The following is a 20,631-nucleotide window of genomic DNA, read 5'->3' on the forward strand; positions in this document are numbered from 1 at the left end:
TCTGCCCAAATGTTTTGAAATAATTTCAATCTGCCCCCCACCAGTAGAACTGGATTGAGGGCCGCACCTTCATGCAGTCTTGGGAGCTGGCTTTGGCTTCTTATAAGGCTTGGATTTATTCCAACTTGAAGATGGCTTTCAATTAGGGGAAGGAGTGGTTTTCTGTTCTCTAATCTGACGAAAGGAACGAAACCGATTAGAAGCTTTAGATTTACCCTTAGACTTTTTATCTTGGGGCAAAAATAACTCCATTCCCTCCAGTGATAGTGGAAAAAATAGAGTCCAACTGAGAACCAAATAAATTATTACCCTGGAAAGATAGAGATAGTAATCTAGATTTAGATACCATGTCAGCATTCCATGATTTAAGCCATAAAGCTCTTCTAGCCAGAATAGCTAAAGACATAGATTTAACATTAATCTTGATGATATCAAAAATAGCAACATAGATAAAATGATTAGCATGTTTAAGCAAACGAACAATGCTAGACAAATCAGGGTCTGTTTCCTGTTGTGCGAAGCTATCCAACCAAAAAAGTTGATGCAGCCACAACATCAGCCATAGAAATGGCAGGCCTGAGAATATAGCCAGAATGTAAATAAGCTTTCCTTAGATAAGATTCAATCTTCCTATCTAAAGGATTCTTAAAAGAAGTACTATCTTCCATAGGAATAGTAGTACGTTTGGCAAGAATAGAAATAGCCCCATCAACCTTAGGGACTTTTCCCCAAAACTCCAAATTAGCCACTGGTAAAGGATATAACTTCTTAAACCTAGAAGGATTAAAAGAAGCACCAGGCTTAGACCATTCCTTAGCAATCACATCAGAAACCACATCTGGAACAGGAAAAACCTCAGGAGTAATTACAGAAGGTTTAAAAACAGAATTTAAATGTTTACTGGTTTTATTATCAAGAGGAACAGACTACTCAATACCCAAAGTAACCAATACTTCTTTCAACAAAGACCGAATATATTCAATCTTAAAAAAGATAAGAAGATTTATCAATTTCAATGTCTGAAGTAAGATCTTCTGAAGCAGAGAGATCCTCTTCAGAGGAGGATATTTCAGTATGTTGTCAGTCATCACAAATTTAATCAGTTTTATGAGAAGTTTTAAAAGACCTTTTACATTTATTAGAAGGTGGAATAGCAGACATAGCCTTCTGTATTGCATCAGCAATATCATTTTTCATATCAACAGGGATATAATGTACATTAGATGTTGAGGGAACAACAGGTGCTGTACTAGTACTAATAGAACAACTGTTACATAATATAGCCGGAGATATAATCTCAGCTTGCTTACAACAGATACACTTAGCTTTGGTAGAACTGTGTTCAGGCAGCATGGTTCCTACAGTAGCTTCTGAGACAGGATCAGACTGAGACATCTTGCAAAATGTAAAAGAAAAAATAACATTTAAACAAAATATCTAATTTCCTCAAATAGCAGTTTCAGGAATGGGAAAAAATGCATATGCTAAATAAGCAAAAAAGCAAACAGCATAGCCCTCTAGAATATAAAGAGAGCAGGGAGCATAAAGGAAGTGGGGTAATATAACCAAAAAAATATTTGGCGCCAGTTATGACGCACAAGGCAAAGTGAAAACTTTTTGGCGCCAAACAACATCCGGAAATGACGCAACTCGCGTCATAACAAGCGCAACTTCGTGCCAAACAAACTAACATCAATAAAGACACAGGAAATGACGACACTTGCAACACTATAGACGCAAATTTGCGCCAAAAAAACATTTTGCACCAAAAATGACGCAATAAATAACAGCATTTTGCGCCCTCGCGAGCATAGATTTGCCTGCGAAATTTAAGGAAAAACAAGTCAAATTGGGAAAAAAAGACTAAACCCCAGGTAAGAAAATTTAAAAAAATAACTTCCTAAAACATGATTCTCATACTGAAACTGTTAGACTGCAAAGGGAAATACACATAGACCTGAGTCATGGCATATATAAGTAAATACGTGTATTTAAAACTTTATATTAATACATAAAGCGCCAAACATAGCCGAGAGTGTCTTAAATAATTATACATACAGTACCTACTGAAGACACCCATCCACCTAAAGCAGACAGCCAAACCAGTACTGAAAACTATCAGCAGAGGTAATAGTATATAAGAGTATATCGTCAATCTGAAAAGGGAGATAGGAGATGAATCCCTACAACCGATAACAGAGAACCCTTGAAAAGATTTCCCATGAGTGAAACCATAAAAATCAACAGGCGATACTCTCTTCACGTCCCTCTGACAAACACTGTACTCTGATAGGAATTGGGCTTTAGAATGCTTAGAAGCGCTCATCATAGAAGAAATCATAAAAAATCAAGCACAAACTTATTTCACCACCTCCATAGGAGGCAAAGTTTGTAAAACTGAAGTATATGTGTGGTGGGAGGTGGATTTATAGGAATTTGAGGTTTGGGAAACTTTGCACCCTCCTGGTAGGAATGTATATCCCATACGTCACTAGCTCATGGACTCTTGCCAATTACATGAATGAAAGATAGATAGATTTTCCCCGGTTTTATCTACATTTTATCTATGTATTTAACTGGCTCTCTTTCAGTCTATCCATACATGCACACATACATATAAGCTATAATACAGAATTACACTTACAGACGATTTCTGAGAAGCTTCTCCGTTCTTTGCAGTTTCTGTCTCTAATCGGGATTCCTCAATCTGTTAATAGAAGTCAACAAAAACAAGATAGGAAGTCAAACAAAAATAACTTCCTGTCAGCCTTGATTAAAATATGTTTTTCTGTTGTGTTAACTCCATTGGAAAAAACACAAGAGTGTTTCACATAATAAAAATGTTATCCTATGGTCTCCAGAAATTCTAGAGAAATATTCTATTCTTTATAAAAGGTGAGTAGCTAATGAGGATTGGGGAAGCTTTACTGCAATAGAGGGGTGTACTGTTTTGTTAAATCAAATGACAAATGAAGCAGAACTACTTAAATTAACATAAAATAGTACATTTGACCCATATGTAATGTAGTTAAAGGGACAGTCTACACCTTAGTCATCTTAAAGTCTTACCTTAGATTAAGCTGCAAATAGCCTCCTACACCCCTTTCTATATCATGCAGCAGGAACAGTACAAAATGTATTTATCTCACCCCGTCTCTCCCTCCCCCTTCTTTCCACAAAGAACGAAAATCAGTGGCACCACTTCCGGAGGCATCGCCAATCTACTTTCTAGAAGCCATAATGCAGCTCTTAATTGCTTTTTATCTGGCTTTCTACTTCCCCGGATGAGAATATTAGGTGTCGGCCATTGCTGCATTTTATGCCACCCACATCTTCTTTTGTGCACCTCATTCTTGCATGATGGTATATTTAGTGAGATATTGCACTATTGGCCTTGCTGTCCCATCTACAAGCACAGAGTGCACCCAAATAAGTCATACATGCAGCTAAAGCTGGAAAACACTTTGGTTCTCTTCTCTATAACTAGCGCATTCCTGGATCTGGGGCACTTCACTGTATTTATACCACTATATATTCTGCTATAGCATTCCTCGTGTAAAGACTATACACAGAGGAAGCACAGCAGGACCAGGATATCCACATGTTCTATCTATAGTCTGAAGATAAATTCTTTTTTTTACATCACAGAAATGTTGTAAAAATAATTTGAATATGACTAAAAGACGGTGGTGGGACTCAGCCGGTTCTCACCAATTCTTGCAGAACTGTTCCTAAATTTCCCAGGTTCTCAAGACCCTGTGGTTGGGTGATGCCACGTTCCTTAAAGGGACAGTATACTGTAAAATTGTTAAATGTGTTTCCAATTTCTTGTTATAAAAGCAGTAGAGTATACAATGTATGAGAAATTGCTCCTTTAGGCTTATTTCAGTAAACACATGCTACAGTCTTTGATATAGACAACTGGTCTTAAGGAGTTAAACCAGTGAGGCGGAAAGTGTAAATATTCTAACCTCACAGATCAAATTTCCTAACTTTTTATTATTATAAAAAAGTTAGAGAACCTGTTGCTAAATTTTCTGAATCCCACCGCTGCTAAAAGGATATTTATGTTATACAGGATGTGAAACACTGTGGTAAACAATCTCAATATTACACTAACAAGTCAAGATAATATGGTGTTTTATGCTTAGAACATTTAACTACTTATATAAAAACAAATATCTACAATGTGAAAACCCAATCACAAGCAAAGAATTCTCATCAAAACATTCATACCTTGTAATTCAGCGGACTAAGGTGCTTAAAACAGCCAAGACAAGCATTAAACAGGCAGATCAAAATTGTGATGAGCAAGATGATCAGAGTGAAGAGAGTTGACGGAGCTTTAAAACCTAAGGAGGAAGTAGAAAACATTATTTAACCAAAAAGGAGAATGGAAACCATCTGAGGACACGGCACAATGTGATGTCTCTTTGTTACTATAACATAGTGATCTCTGAAAAAGAAACACAGATTATTATTAAAGTTTAGCTTAAAAATAAGTTCTTGAACTATAATACAGCTATTATAGATGTAGACTGTTTTACGATAGATGTGCACTGTCATGTCACATTACTAATTTTGTGAGAAAGAAGATTTAAAAACTAATACAGAATTAAACTTAGAAAAAGGTGGGGCACTGTTTGCGTCCCCCCCCCTTTTTTTTTTTACATGATTATAGAAGTACGGAGATTTGAAATTGATTAATCCAGCTGACCACAAATGAAATGCCTTATATGCATTGAAGGGTTCAAATGCTTTTTTTATGTTGGTTGGTTTCTAGTATCTTGATAAGATAATCTTTCTTTTTCTTCTTTCTTTTTTTTTTTCCATTGTTGTTGTTAAAGGGACAGTCAACACCAGAATTGTTATTTAAAAAGAAAGATAATCCCTTTATTACCCATTCCCCAGTTTTGCATAACCAACACGATTATAATAATAAACGTTTTACCTCTGTGATTAACTTGTATCTAAGCCTCTACAGACTGCTCCCTTATTTCAGTTCGTTTGACAGACATGCATTTTAGCCAATCAGTGCTCACTCCAGGATAACTTCAAGTGCATGAGCTCAATGTTATCTATATAAAACACATGAACTAATGCCCTCTAGTGGTCAAAAAGCATTCAGTTTAGAGGCAGTCTTCAAGGTCTAAGAAATTAGCATATGAACCTCCTAGAATTAGCTTTCACCTAAGAATACCAAGCAAAATTGGTGATAAAAGTAAATTGGAAAGTTGTTTAAAATTGCATTCCCTATTTAAATCATGAAAGTTTTTTTGGATTTGACTGTCCCTTTAATTTGCCTTAAAAATTTACTTTAATTATAGATATGTATTTTTGAGGTTACACTCAAATTTTGAGCATCATTAAGCTCTTAATGTAGTATTTCAGATACGGCTCTTATAACAGGTCCATAAGGTGTTCAAATGAATTTCGGTCATATTTGTAATCTATGTGTTATGTTCATTTATGCCTCAAATGAAGGATTGCTCCATTTGTAGATTCTCTCTTTTTTATGGGCACTTTTTATGTATACCCCCTTGAATTTTATTCTCACCTAGGTGAGCATGTTTGTATAAAAAAGTACTTCAAAATAAAAAAGATATTTAAAAAATAATAATACAGAATTCAACTTAATTCTTAAAGGGTTAAAGGGTCTAAAACCCAAATTCAATGATTCAGATAGAGCATGCAATTTTAAGTAACTTTCTAATTTATTCCTATTATACATTTTATATCATTCTCTTTGTATTTTTATTTGAAAAGCTAACCATGAGGGGAAAAAAGGCATAATAAAAGCAAAGGAAGAAGGGATGGGCTGTGTGAAGGCAAACCATGTGGGTTTTCACATAACATCCATGCTGAATGCGAAACCCTGCTCCTCCCATGCCGTCAGCCAATGGGAGGTTAGGAGCCTCCATTTTTTTTAATTAGGATTTCTAATGGAGACTGAATGTGAGAAATCCCTTACAAGAGCAGACTGAGCAGTGTAAAGTGCTCTCAGGCAGGGCAGATTTCCAAAAATGACTTTTTTATTCATTTAAACTAACCCCCTGCCCCATCCCCTCCTTAAAAAAAAAAAACTCCTGAGAAAATAATTAAATAAATTACTAGTAACCTTACTTCCCACCTCACATGCAGGCGGTTATAAGTTAGTGCTGGTAAAAATCGCTTACCCATTCGCAAAAAAGAGAAAAAGAACAGCCACAAAAGACAAAGTATAGGTGCAGCGAGAGCCTGGTTTACAGCAGCAAAATGGATCTTTCTATCCAGCTTTGTAGGCAGATATGCATAGTACAGATTGTGACGATCTACCATGTGCTTGAGCAACATGTATATTAACCCTGGGAACAAAAGGAGCAGTTAGACAGATACAGAATCATGTGACGTTACCTGAGCTCACTCTCCCTAACCTGTATCAACTGTCTGTAATAAGTACACAAAGCAATGCAATACAAGAAATTCTATTTTGTACTCTCTCACTGGTAATCAAGTTCTCAAATATCTGCTCACGTACACAAAACATATGAACAAACAATTGCTTTAAAGGGCCATTAAACCCAAAAATTTACTTTCATGATTCAGATAGAGAATACAATCATAAACAACATTCCAATTTACTTATATTACCTAATTTGCTGCAATCTTTAGATATCCTTTGTTAAAGAAATATCAATGCACATTGGTGAGCCAATCACATGAGGCATCTATGTACAACCACCATCAGAAGCTACTGAGCCTATCTAGATATGCTTTTCAGGAAAACATATCAAGAGAATGAAGCAAATTAGATAAGAGAAGTAAATTAGAAAGTTGTTTAAAATGGTATACTGTATCTGAATCATGAAAGAAAAAATGTGGGTTTAATGTCCCTTTAAGGCAGGGGGGCAAAAAATAGCAGCAAAAGAGAGTACCGTGTTTGTGTGACACGATCCAGAAGCAAAGAAAGGAGGCAGTAAAGACTGTTAAACACACCTTTAATCTCCATGTAAATAGTTTAATTAATAAATAAAACAATAAAGCAATATACCTCCATTATTTATTTTGCCTGACTATTCTTTTAGTTCAAAAAGTCTTCCCAAAAGTAACGACTATTATGTTGTTTTGCCATATTAATGTCACACATACAATTGCTATATCTCCATTATGTGAATATCTTTGGTGTATTATATATATTCCTGATATACAATACTTGTTAAGTTGTTTTTTATGCTGTTTAGATAGATTAGGTATTTTTAGTTATGTGTTTTATATTTATTATAACTGCCACCCTTGAGCAATGTACACTATATTGTATATCTATACTGTATAGCACAGTAAATGGGTTTTCACTACAAAAAGCCGTATTACGATGCACTGTAAAACGTGCATAAAACCAGCCACAGGTCAATGCTTATTTTAAACACTTATATTTTTAGGGGCAATAAACCAATCAGCTTAGAGAAATAAAACTGATACTTACCAAAGGGGACAATAATTGGACATGTTATGCTGTATGTCATTATTACTGTAAATACACACAGCATCCAGGCGTACATTGCCCCAAATTCATACTCAAAGGCTTGGTGCTGGAAAACAAAAGAATAAATGTTCAGGAAGAGAATACTTTTTTTTTAAACCTACAAAAGCCCATAAAATAATTCATATGTAGATTTCATTATTGCAATAAGTAAGAAAAGCAACAGAAAAAAACTGCACTTTGGGAATTCAGCTTTGGTTTTTAATAATTAGCCAATTTAACGTGCGTCTCTGCAAGAAGAAAGCATTTTGTTCACACCAACGCTCAGCACTGGCATCTCAGTACCTGCTTTATATTGCGCCGCTCCCCAGCAGACTTTGCCATGATCATACGAATGGTGTAAAGGATCAGACCTGGAAGGCGCAATAGCTCCATCCCATTCCCAATGAAAGCTGATGCAATAACATAGTTTACAAAGAAGGCTCCCTGGTCAGGAAGGAAGACACATCTGCATGGAAGGGAATCAAACTTCATGTTAAAGGGACAGTATGCACCAAGTTTAATATAACTGTATGCAGTAGCGATCTACTCAAGAGGGCCCCGGTGCAGATATTTTTTGGGGTTCCCAAAAGTTAGCTTTGTAGTGAGCAATAGTAATATACATGGTGCACTGTATAATGATTTTGAGGATAGACAGACGATAGATCTGCAAACTGCACTAATAAAAGGCTCCACTGCATTAGGATTGAACACATTCTGCACTTCCCTATGTATAGACTGGTTGCTATGGGCTCCCCAAGCACTTAGGCCCTGGGGCTACTGCCAATGGCAGTTCCGCAACTAACCATATGTAATAGACACTACTATAAGGAAGAATATGCACAGATACTGATCTAAAAATCCAGTATAAAACCGTTAAAAAAATGACTTTGAAGCTCACTGTTTAGCAATGGTTAGGCTGGGACACCCACTGAAAGGGGCTGGGAAAGCAGGTAGATCAGACACTCTCCCATTCCCTGCATATGAAAAGACCCATTACACAAACAGGAGCAAGCTGGAATCTGTAGACTTCAGTATACATCTGAAACTTTAGGGCTTGGTTTGGAGTCTGAAAATCAGCACAATCTTATTAAACAAAAAAACTATACATTATTACAAATACACTACCAAATGGGCCATCTAAATGCATCATCTACAAAACATTTATGCAAAGAAAAATATAGTGAACAATGTGCCTAATACGTAGGAGAGTATCTGTTCCTCTATAACAGCAACGGTTTTGTTTGTTTGGTTGATCTGGGCATTTAAACAAAAACTAAAATTAAGATCAGGAAGTAAAAGTACATAAAGTAAGTAACTGTAAAGGAGGCTCGTTAGTATCTTGTGTAGAACATTTTGTAGGGAGTTTTTAATTACCTAAATCCCCTATGTTTGATATCAAAGGTTTTACAATCTGCTACTGAATATACAATGCTGTATTTAATATACAGTTTGTGCACTTACTCGAGCCTGATTGGGCCATTAGTATCCAGTGATCTGTCAAACAACCAACGGAAGAAAAAGTCTAAACTGAAAAACAGAAACATTTTCATTTTCAGTATAACCAGCTCATATCATATACAAAGAAGCAACTTGTGTCTCCTCCCACACTGCCCTGGCATCACTCTCCTCCCATGATACCCTGCACACTACTCTCTTCCTACACTGCCCTGGCACCACTCTCCTCTCATGATACCATGCACACTACTCTCTTCCCACACTGCCCTGGCACCACTCTCCTCTCATGATACCCTGCACACTACTCTCTTCCCACACTGCCCTGGCACCACTCTCCTCCCATGATACCCTGCACACTACTCTCTTCCCACACTGCCCTGGCACCACTCTCCTCCCATGATACCCTGCACACTACTCTCTTCCCACACTGCCCTGGAACCACTCTCCTCTCATGATACCCTGCACACTACTCTCTTCCCACACTGCCCTGGCACTACTCTCCTCTCATGATACCCTGCACACTACTCTCTTCCCACACTGCCCTGGCACTACTCTCCTCTCATGATACCCTGCACACTACTCTCTTCCCACACTGCCCTGGCACTACTCTCCTCCCATGATACCCTGCACACTACTCTCTTCCCACACTGCCCTGGCACTACTCTCCTCTCATGATACCCTGCACACTACTCTCTTCCCACACTGCCCTGGCACTACTCTCCTCCCATGATACCCTGCACACTACTCTCTTCCCACACTGCCCTGGCACTACTCTCCTCTCATGATACCCTGCACACTACTCTCTTCCCACACTGCCCTAGCACTACTCTCCTCTCATGATACCCTGCACACTACTCTCTTCCCACACTGCCCTGGCACTACTATCCACCCATGATACCCTGCACACTACTCTCTTCCCACACTGCCCTGGCACTACTCTCCACCCATGATACCCTGCACACTACTCTCTTCCCACACTGCCCTGGCACTACTCTCCACCCATGATACCCTGCACACTACTCTCTTCCCACACTGCCCTGGCACTACTCTCCACCCATGATACCCTGCACGCTACTCTCTTCCCACACTGCCCTGGCACTACTCTCCTTCCATGATACCCTGCACACTACTCTCTTTATACACTGCCCTGGCACGATACACTGCCCTGGCACTACTCTCCACCCATGATACCCTGCACACTACTCTCTTCCCACACTGCCCTGGCACTACTCTCTTTCCATGATACCCTGCACGCTACTCTCTTCCCACACTGCCCTGGCACTACTCTCCTTCCATGATACCCTGCACACTACTCTCTTCCTACGCTGCCCTGGCACGACTCTCCTCTCATGATACCCTGCACACTACTCTCTTCCCACACTGCCCTGGCACTACTCTCCTTCCATGATACCCTGCACACTACTCTCTTCCTACGCTGCCCTGGCACGACTCTCCTCTCATGATACCCTGCACACTACTCTCTTCCCACACTGCCCTGGCACTACTCTCTTTCCATGATACCCTGCACGCTACTCTCTTCCCACACTGCCCTGGCACTACTCTCCTTCCATGATACCCTGCACACTACTCTCTTCCTACGCTGCCCTGGCACGACTCTCCTCTCATGATACCCTGCACACTACTCTCTTCCTACACTGCCCTGGCACCACTCTCCTCTCATAATACCCTGCACACTACTCTCTTCCCACACTGCCCTGACACCACTCTCGTCTCATTATACCCTGCACACTACTCTCTTCCCACACTGCCCTGGCACTACTCTCCTCTCATGATACCCTGCACACTACTCTCTTCCCACACTGCCCTGGCACTACTCTCCTCCCATGATACCCTGCACACTACTCTCTTCCCACACTGCCCTGGCACTACTCTCCTCTCATGATACCCTGCACACTACTCTCTTCCCACACTGCCCTGGCACTACTCTCCTCTCATGATACCCTGCACACTACTCTCTTCCCACACTGCCCTGGCACTACTATCCACCCATGATACCCTGCACACTACTCTCTTCCCACACTGCCCTGGCACTACTCTCCACCCATGATACCCTGCACACTACTCTCTTCCCACACTGCCCTGGCACTACTCTCCACCCATGATACCCTGCACACTACTCTCTTCCCACACTGCCCTGGCACTACTCTCCACCCATGATACCCTGCACACTACTCTCTTCCCACACTGCCCTGGCACTACTCTCTTTCCATGATACCCTGCACGCTACTCTCTTCCCACACTGCCCTGGCACTACTCTCCTTCCATGATACCCTGCACACTACTCTCTTTATACACTGCCCTGGCACGATACACTGCCCTGGCACTACTCTCCACCCATGATACCCTGCACACTACTCTCTTCCCACACTGCCCTGGCACTACTCTCTTTCCATGATACCCTGCACGCTACTCTCTTCCCACACTGCCCTGGCACTACTCTCCTTCCATGATACCCTGCACACTACTCTCTTCCTACGCTGCCCTGGCACGACTCTCCTCTCATGATACCCTGCACACTACTCTCTTCCTACACTGCCCTGGCACCACTCTCCTCTCATAATACCCTGCACACTACTCTCTTCCCACACTGCCCTGACACCACTCTCGTCTCATTATACCCTGCACACTACTCTCTTCCCACACTGCCCTGGCACCACTCTCCTCCCATGATACTGTGCACACTACTCTCTTCCTACATTACCCTGGCACCACTCTCCTCCCATGATACCTTGCACACTACTCGCTTCCTACACTGCCCTGGCACCACTCTCCGCTACTGTTACCCTGCACACGACTCTCTTCCTACACTGCCCTGGCACCACTTTCCTCTCATGATACCCTGCACACATCTCTCTTCCTACACTGCCCTGGCATTACCCTCCTCCCATGATACCCTGCACACTACTCTCTTCCTACACTGCCCTGGCACCACTCTCCTCTCATGACACCCTGCAAACTACTCTCTTCCTACACTGCCCTGGCACTACTCTCCTCTCATGATACCCTGCATACTACTCTCTTCCTACACTGCCCTGGCACGACTCTCCTCTCATGATACCCTGCACACTACTCTCTTCCTACACTGCCGTGGCACCACTCTCCTCCCATGTAACCCTGCACACTACTCTCTTCCTACACTGCCCTGGCACCACCCTCTCATGTAACCCTGCACACTACTCTCTTCCTACACTGCCCTGGCACCACCCTCCTCTCATGATGTCAAATTCATGCCAGTCACATAAGTAGCAAACAAAATCACAAATATGCAAGAGCCAGTGCCATTTTGCAGTTAGAATAGAAACAGATAATAAAGGAGCTTCCTAACCTGGTGAGGCCAAGTGATGGTAAAATCAGCACCATGAAAATGAGAAATATATAAACTTTATGCATCATAATTCTATTCTCTGCAGACCTGTAGAATACAAAGAGTAGGTGACATTTACAGCACAAATCTATTAGATGTGAATTAACATAAAACAAAACAGCAAACAAAAAAAATCAAATAGCTCATTACAGAAATGACTTTATTACAGTCCTACCTACCCTTTATACTTTATACTTTATAATACATAATAATGAGATTTTGCACATTATGTAGCATCTCATACTGCAGGGCCAACAAAAGTTCGAACATCACAGGTAATGGACAAAAAAAACCCATATACAGAATATACAGAAAGCACTAAATAAATAATAAAGAGCTTAGATTTAAACTACTCAAAATTTAAGATTAAAGAATACAATCTGTGATATTAGCAGCTCCCCTAAGTGAGTTGAGTTCACATCACAGCTCTCATCAGGTTTAGAATGGAAGTGAAGCACGCCTGCTTACTTTGTCCAATGAAACTCCAGCAGCGTTGAGTAGTACACTATGGTGGGTAACAATGCCGAGAAAGACCACAGCAGGAGAGTAGGGAAGAATTGACTGATCACAGGATTCTATGGAGACATCAACACAAAGTTCTGTATTTGCACAAATAAAACAACCTATACATTGAGTATAAAAGAGCACTGTGTCTGAAAAGCATTTAAACATTTCCAAATATTTCTAAACAGAGATAGAAGCTTTGTTTTATTATTTGTGTGCGTTTCTCTCACGACACAAACATATCTAAAAGTTTAACTATAATAATATTTGTGCACATGCTCAGCACAAAAAGTAAAACATAAAATAAAAATTGGCTGACAAATAGTTAAAAAAATATTAGTTTAAATGTGTAATTAATCACACACAAAAAAAAAAAAAAAAAGCCTTGGTTTAATGGAAAGACTTGGTTGATGAATATCCAAATTAAACTATGCTGCCCTCCCCAAATGTTGGGGGGGGGGAAATACCTCTTTCACAATAAATAATTTTCCAATTTGCGATTGTACAATGTGTTATAGTACAACAGATAATAACCATGTAATTAATTAACAATACACAGTTAAATACATTAATGGCGTTTCAATGAATGTTTACACCTTTTGCATACTTAGATATGCAGTCTCCAAGCCATCTACTCACTAAGAGTTTACTACTCACCTATGCTTTTTAAAGAATGGCGCAGTGACTGCTGGATTGGGTATAGGACGATATATTAAATGACAAAAAATGTGTATAATGTTCCACCATAAATAAATTATCCACCTAAAATTACTCAAATGTACAAGGTTAATAATTTATATGTACTAAATTAATCTCTAAAGAAATCCAATATTCATAGTAGAGGGTACAAGTATTACTCTATAAAAATAGACCGATTATGAAAGTTCATATGCTACTACTGGTGTATATAATTATATCATATATTCAAATATCATATAAATATTATTATTGATATTATCAAATGGATTAACCTTTTAACGCCGTTATGCCGTTCTATTCCGTCATATTTACACTGGGCTTTAAAGCCGTTATGACGGAATAGAACGTCATATCAAACGGCTGTCCTGAAGCCTTCTGCGCTTCAAGGACTTGATCGCGGTCTGGAGGGCGTTCCTAGGGTTGTAGGGACGCCCCCCAGATGCGATCCAATAATTGAAATCTCGCGATCGTATGCACGATCGCGTAGTTTCAATTTGTCTACATCGGAACAGGTGTTCCGATGTAGACACTTTAACCCTGTCACGAAAGGGTTAAAAGTCTCTCCTAAGATGATGTTCTCTGGGATTCGAACATGACAACGAAATTACAATATAGTATAAATATTTAATCTAATAAAAAAGCAATTTTCCTTATAAATAAAATTAGATTCTAAAAATGATACATATTATCATACACCAGTGTATCCATTCATACTAGACTCCTAGATAGAGCAAATATAATTAAAAAATATGTAAAAAAAACAAACACTACGCAATGACTGCACTTAGAAAAAATACAAAAAGAAAATTTATGGTTACCTGATAAATTTATTTCTTTTTTGACACGATGAGTCCACGGATCATCTTAATTACTAATGGGATATTCACCTCCTGGTCAGCAGGAGGAGGCAAAGAGCACCACAGCAGAGCTGTTAAATAGCTCCTCCCTTCCCTCCCACTCCAGTCATTCGACCAAAGTTAGGAAGAGAAAGGAAAAGCCAAGGTGCAGAGGTGTCTGAAGTTTACAATAACCCACAACCTGTCGAAAAGAACAGGGTGGGCCGTGGACTCATTGTGTCAAAAAATAAATAAATTTATCAGGTAAGGACTTCCGGTGGGCGGGCTCAGGAGATGGCAGCTTGGTGTGAGAGCTCCGGAGTAAAAAGCTCCTAACAAGTATTTTTACTGGATATAACCACATCTACCACGCAGAAAAACCTCAATCTCACCCTCCTAGAGCCCAGATGCACCCTAGCCTTGGTACACAGGGTACCCGGCACCTCCCGCATCGGCTGATTTCATCTGCCCCCACTGCAAGCTTACTGGCACATAAGGTGCACCTGTACATAACAGCCTTACCGCGCTGCCTGCGCGACTACCCTTAACCACAGACCCGAGACGGAACTGCAGGCTGGAACACGGGCGCAGAGACTCTTATTCTGGGCAGAAACCCGCCCGTGCAGCGGCGACAGAGACCGGCCTCCCAGAACGCCCGTGTGTACTTGCTCATCTGGAGCGGGCTGAGTGCGGATGAGTCAGAGGCACAACTCCTAAGGGTAAATAAGTAGTTGATCTCCCCGGCAGAGACCCTACACACAACGGAGAGGGGGAAGCAACACAGACGGCCACCAAGGGTCGGCAGACTTCACCTACCTGCAGCTTTCTCCCACTGGCGCGAAAGCTCCGGGCGCCATCTTGCTCTACACGCGTCTGGCTACAGAGCGATCCTCCACGGCCTGGAACAAAAGGCTGAAGATAGAAGGTGATTGTACCTCTCTGGGAACACGCTGAAGCGATCTCGCCCTAAGGCTGCCAAGACAAGATTTGGGTAACGTACTACACTCGCCCCCTTACACAAGCCTCTTAAGATTGCTGGGAGACATCGTTATTTTCTATACTGATACAGAGGGCTGAGAACACAGAACACTTAACTGTCCCTTGACTGCCCCTTACCGCTAACACTATACTCCCCGGATTGAAGGGTCCCTTGCCCCAGACTCTATTTGTACCTATGCTGCGGGGAGCCACTGATCTCATCACGGAGGGCATATAACAACCTTGCATACACTGTGTGCTGAGATAGACTGAACTGAACTGCCTTGATTGGCCCTGGGGAACAGTCGGAGTGCTAGTGACAGGCCTAGGCTCCTCAGCTCTAAGCGAGACTTTTACAGGCAGAATACAGCATAAGCCATCCTATCTCACTACTAGCGGTTACTGCTGTGGCCCCAAAGATAAAGTACAGATCAATGAACACTTAGACTCCTGCTGAACTCTTCAAAGCCCAATTCCTGGTTAAATGTTTTGTTGCAGGGAGTCTGGAGAGTGAACTCTTTCAGTTGTGGGAGAGGATTTGTATTTAATAACTCACTGTATATATTGTGTTTCACTGCCTGCTTGTAGAATAACAAAAACATATTGTATTGGTACATGGATAGATTTCTGACAGGAGGTAGGATGTCGGGTAAAAACAAGAATGTGAGCAGGGGTAAGGGAGCTGCTGACCACCCACAAGATTCGCCCCCTGCTGGGCAGGAGTCCTCTACAATTCCTATGGACACGCATGTTGTGGTTCAGCAGCTCTCTTCCATCTTCCTCCCAAAGATAGAAAACCTCCAAAAGGGTCTTGATCATTTAACTGGGGAAATGAAGCAATTCTCAGTTAGGTTCATTGAAATGGAGGATAGGGTGTCCGGATTAGAGGACACTATAGTAACACACGACACTCAGCTAGATGTCTTATTGAAACAGAATATAAATCTGCACCAGCGACTTGAAGACCTAGAAAATAGGTCGCGTCGCAATAACTTGCGCATCCTGGGAATACCTGAAAATGTAAAACCTAAAGAGCTTATCCGCTTTGTAGAAGACACCTTACCCAGGCTCCTTAAACTAACCCCCACTATGTTCAAGGGCAGTGTAGAAAGGGCTCACAGGGTAGGCCCAGAGAGGCAGGCTGATAGAGGTAACACTCAACCCAGACAGGTCATGATCAAACTACTACATTTCCAGCTTAAGGTAGAGATACTGCGAGCTTATAGAAAGGCTTCCCCTGTTTTGTTTGAAGGCTCTAAGCTTTTAATATTCCAAGATTACTCCTCTGAGTTAATGAGAAAACGTAAAGAATTTTCACCAATCTGCTCTGAACTGAACAGGAAAGGGGAGAGAGTGTACCTTCTGTATCCAGCTAGACTAAAACTATTGACCCCCTCTGGCCCAAAATTCTTTGATTCCCCGCGAGAAGCAAATGAGTATCTGGGTAACAGGGAAAACAGAGACAGTGCAGGCGCGCCTAGATCACCCCGATCAGACCCAGGCTGAGGGCTAAAGAATGGGAGAGTTAGAATGATTTTCTAAAAATTACCCTGATTGGGGTTCACCAGGTTTTGAAAGGTTAAACTAATGAGTTACTTACACATGTTAAGGAGGGAAGTTGGTTATGTTGTTTTTTTTAACATACTTACCTGTGCAGTACTAACCGTACTGGTCACGTTGGTCCTCATACCAAGCTGCTCCCGCGGGGACGGGCTGGGGGTGTCGCAGGATGTGGCGATGCACTCATCAGTTTGTGGACTTTTTGGTCCTACCCAGCAGACTGGGGCACCTCCTCTCCGGCCGGGGGGGCAGCTAAGATCACTGCCATGTTATACAGACTTAACTGAGCACTATATGTCTGTTTATGTTCATATGTTGTTTTGGTACATAATATGTTTCTCATACACTACACCCAAATTAGTATTGTTTCCTCTTAGGAATGGAACAACGACTCCATGTCTGGATGTGGCGTATCCGGATTTCCTTAGTCTAAATATTCATGACAATATGTATGTAAAATGTCATCTTCATTCCCGAGTGTCATGCAACTTATCATGTTTTTCCCTTTTTTTTTTCTTTTTTCTTTTACGACCATGGATTACTGTTGTGCTCATAGGCAAGATAAGGTTAGTGGGAATGTTTTTTTTTTTTTTTTTTTTTCTCTTCCTCTCTCGTCCTTTCTCTCTTCCCCTCCCTCCCTCGGGTGGCTGGCCTGATGTGGATCCACATATGTACATTTAAATGTCGGTAAGGTTTACAACTTGGAACGTTGGAGGGATTAACTCCCCCACTAAGAGAAGCACCATACTGACTCATTTAAGACGTTTAGGGACAGACATCGCACTGCTACAAGAGACACACCTCTCTGAGGTGGAACACGAAAAGCTTAGAAGGGACTGGGTGGGACAGGTGGAACACGTTTCTTACACTAACTCCAGCAGAGGCATAGCAATTCTTTTTGGGCGTAGGGAAAATATCGAAGTTCTAAACACACACAAAGACACAGAAGGGAGATTTCTGGTGGTCAAGGTCAGGATGCACCAAAAAATACTAGTGATATGTAACATATATGCCCCAAACGGGAAATCCACAGCTTTTTGGACAAGACTCATTCAAACACTTGCTCCTTATCTGGGCCTAGATATTGTGCTAGGAGGAGACTTTAATCTGGCTCCGAACCCCACCTGTGACAGGATGTGGGACCCGGAACGCCTGGGGGAGGGGAGAAGGCCTGGAGGACAGGGCACTTTTGAGCGGAAAATATTCTCTCGACTATCGAGCTCTTTACAACTTGTGGATGTATGGAGGCTGCGAAATTCTGAAAGCAAAGACTTCACTTGCATATCTAGGGCCACGCCAACACTGTCGCGTATAGACCTCTTTATGATCGCTTCTAACCTCGTCTCGCGGGTGACCAACACTAAGATTCACAATGTAGTGGTCTCTGACCATGCGCCGGTTGAACTGGTGATAACGGTTGGAGCCACGGTCTCCAACAAACACACGCTCAGATTCCCAGGGTACCTGTATACCTCTGATGCTTTTTCAAAGCATCTAACCCATGCGTGGAACGACTACTACACAGACAACTCCGCGCATCGGGACAATCCAGAGTTGTTCTGGAATGCAGCAAAAGCAGTCCTGACTGGAGATATTATCTCATACGTGGCGGCATTACGGAAAAAAGCACAGGCAAAGTTGCAGAGTCTGCAAGAAGCCCTGACTGATTCTTATCAAGAATATTGCAGCGATCCCTGCCAGTCCTTGAAGGAAGTTTACCTTACTAAAAAGGGCGAGTTAGATGCGTTTTTGAGTCACCAGGCGGTTGCACAGCTTCTCCGATCCAATGCCAAATACTACAGGGGAGGGGATAGATCTGGCAGGCTACTAGCCTCACTAATAAATAAGCGGACGGCGCGCAAACCGATTGCAGCCATCTCCTACCGTGGCAAAACCCACAAAACTCCAGAATCCATAGTGGAAGCTTTGGCGAAATACTACTCCACTCTGTACGCTAGTCAGCAGCTGCCTCCTCAGGAGTCTATCGAGGCTTTCTGGAGAGACATAGATTTGCCACAAATTAAAGACGAGCAGCTAGCGGCCCTTAACGCCCCAATATCCTCAGAGGAAATCTTGAAAACTATTTCCTCAATGTCCAATGGGAAGACCGCAGGCCCGGACGGCTTACCCATTGAATTCTTCAAACTTTTAAAGCCTCAAGTCACGCCAATTCTAACTAACCTATTTAATCTATATTATAAAGACCTATTGTCCCCCCCTAAAGCATTTACAATGGCACATGTGGCTTTGATTCCAAAGCCTGGGAAAGACCCTGGCCTACCCGAATCCTACCGCCCCATCTCCCTTCTAAATTCGGATTACAAGATATTAATGAAAATCTTGACCGATAGATTGAAAATAATCCTGACAGACGTTATTCACCCAGACCAAACTGGATTCATGTGCCACAGAACCTCGGTGACGAACGTGCGAAGGGTGCTGCATGCGATAGCACACTTTACGACCGGACCTGAGACCCGGAGTGTTAGGGGGGAATCGGAGGCCTTCCTGCTGTCCCTAGACGCAGAGAAGGCCTTTGACAGAGTGGAATGGAGCCATCTTCTTGACGTGCTACGACGCTTTGGCTTCTCAGGCTCGTTTCTCCAATACGTGGATAACGTCTACTCAGCACCATGGATCCATGTCATGGCCAATGGTCTGTTCTCCCCACGCATCATCCTACAGAGGGGCACCCGTCAGGGATGTCCCCTCTCACCCCTCCTTTTTAATATAGCCCTTGAGCCCTTGGCTGTTAAGCTGCGCAAGATATATCCGGGCATCGCGATAGGGGAAACAAGATTACACCTCGCACTCTACGCGGATGATATGCTGCTATTTATAGAGCATCCAGCAAAATATGTCCCTAAGATTCTGGCAACAATCGAGGCGTTTGGGGCCTTCTCGGGCTACAGAATAAATAAAACCAAATCAGAGATCTTGTGGCTACGAAAACATCAAGCCCAATCAGTGACATATCCTTTCCAAGAGGCCCAACCCACCATGACCTATCTGGGTATCCAATTGTCTACCAACACCCAAACTCTTTACCAATCTAATATTGCGAAAGTGTGTCGAGATATAGAACGGACTCTGGATGGCTGGAAAAATCTACCAGTTTCCCTCACAGGACGAGTACACCTGATAAAAATGGTAATATTACCACGAATCCTGTACCCCCTCCTAATGGTACCTTTCTTAATCACTAAGAAGGACATGATGTTATACACCCAGGCTCTATCGAAATTCTTATGGCGAGGCGGTAAGCCTAGGATAGCACTTGCGAAATTATACGCTCATCCCCTACAGGGTGGCCTCGGCCTACCCAATCTTAAACTGTACAATTGGGCGGCACTCAACCGTCTCATGCTGGATTGGCAGTTAAAGACGGAGCACTTCTACTCACCTGACTTAGAGAATCACGCCCTAGAGGCGCTAGACTTGTCATTTTTACCCTATGCCCCACTTAACAGCATCCCAATGGAGATATGGGAGAGTATCTTATTCAAAGATGTGCTGAGGGCGTGGCGCCTTGCCCTCGGCCATCTAAATCGACGGTGCGTGTCCTTGAGGATGATTCCGTTGAGGAACAATACTAACTTCCCTCCTGGGATAGACACCTCTCCATTTGTCATATGGGAGGGCAGGGGACTGAATCTCGTGGGAGATGCTCTAGACCTCTCGAGGAAATGTGTAAAGTCATTTGTTGAATTGCA

General features: G+C 42.0%; 1 protein-coding gene across 1 annotated transcript in view; it reads right to left on the reverse strand.

Annotated features, from left to right (window-relative positions):
• Nucleotides 1-20,631, reverse strand: part of TMEM63A (transmembrane protein 63A) — a 162,309-nt gene that overhangs the window by 9,133 nt on the left and 132,545 nt on the right. The window contains exons 15-22 of the mRNA XM_053712617.1: nt 12,810-12,916; nt 12,303-12,389; nt 8,963-9,028; nt 7,805-7,967; nt 7,463-7,568; nt 6,177-6,344; nt 4,237-4,352; nt 2,645-2,707 (exon numbers count right to left, since the gene is read on the reverse strand). Of these exons, the coding sequence (XP_053568592.1) occupies nt 2,645-2,707; nt 4,237-4,352; nt 6,177-6,344; nt 7,463-7,568; nt 7,805-7,967; nt 8,963-9,028; nt 12,303-12,389; nt 12,810-12,916 (876 nt within the window). The remainder of the gene's footprint in view (nt 1-2,644; nt 2,708-4,236; nt 4,353-6,176; nt 6,345-7,462; nt 7,569-7,804; nt 7,968-8,962; nt 9,029-12,302; nt 12,390-12,809; nt 12,917-20,631) is intronic.

This window comes from Bombina bombina, chromosome 4 (assembly GCF_027579735.1).
Source record: "Bombina bombina isolate aBomBom1 chromosome 4, aBomBom1.pri, whole genome shotgun sequence".
NCBI lineage: Eukaryota > Metazoa > Chordata > Amphibia > Anura > Bombinatoridae > Bombina > Bombina bombina.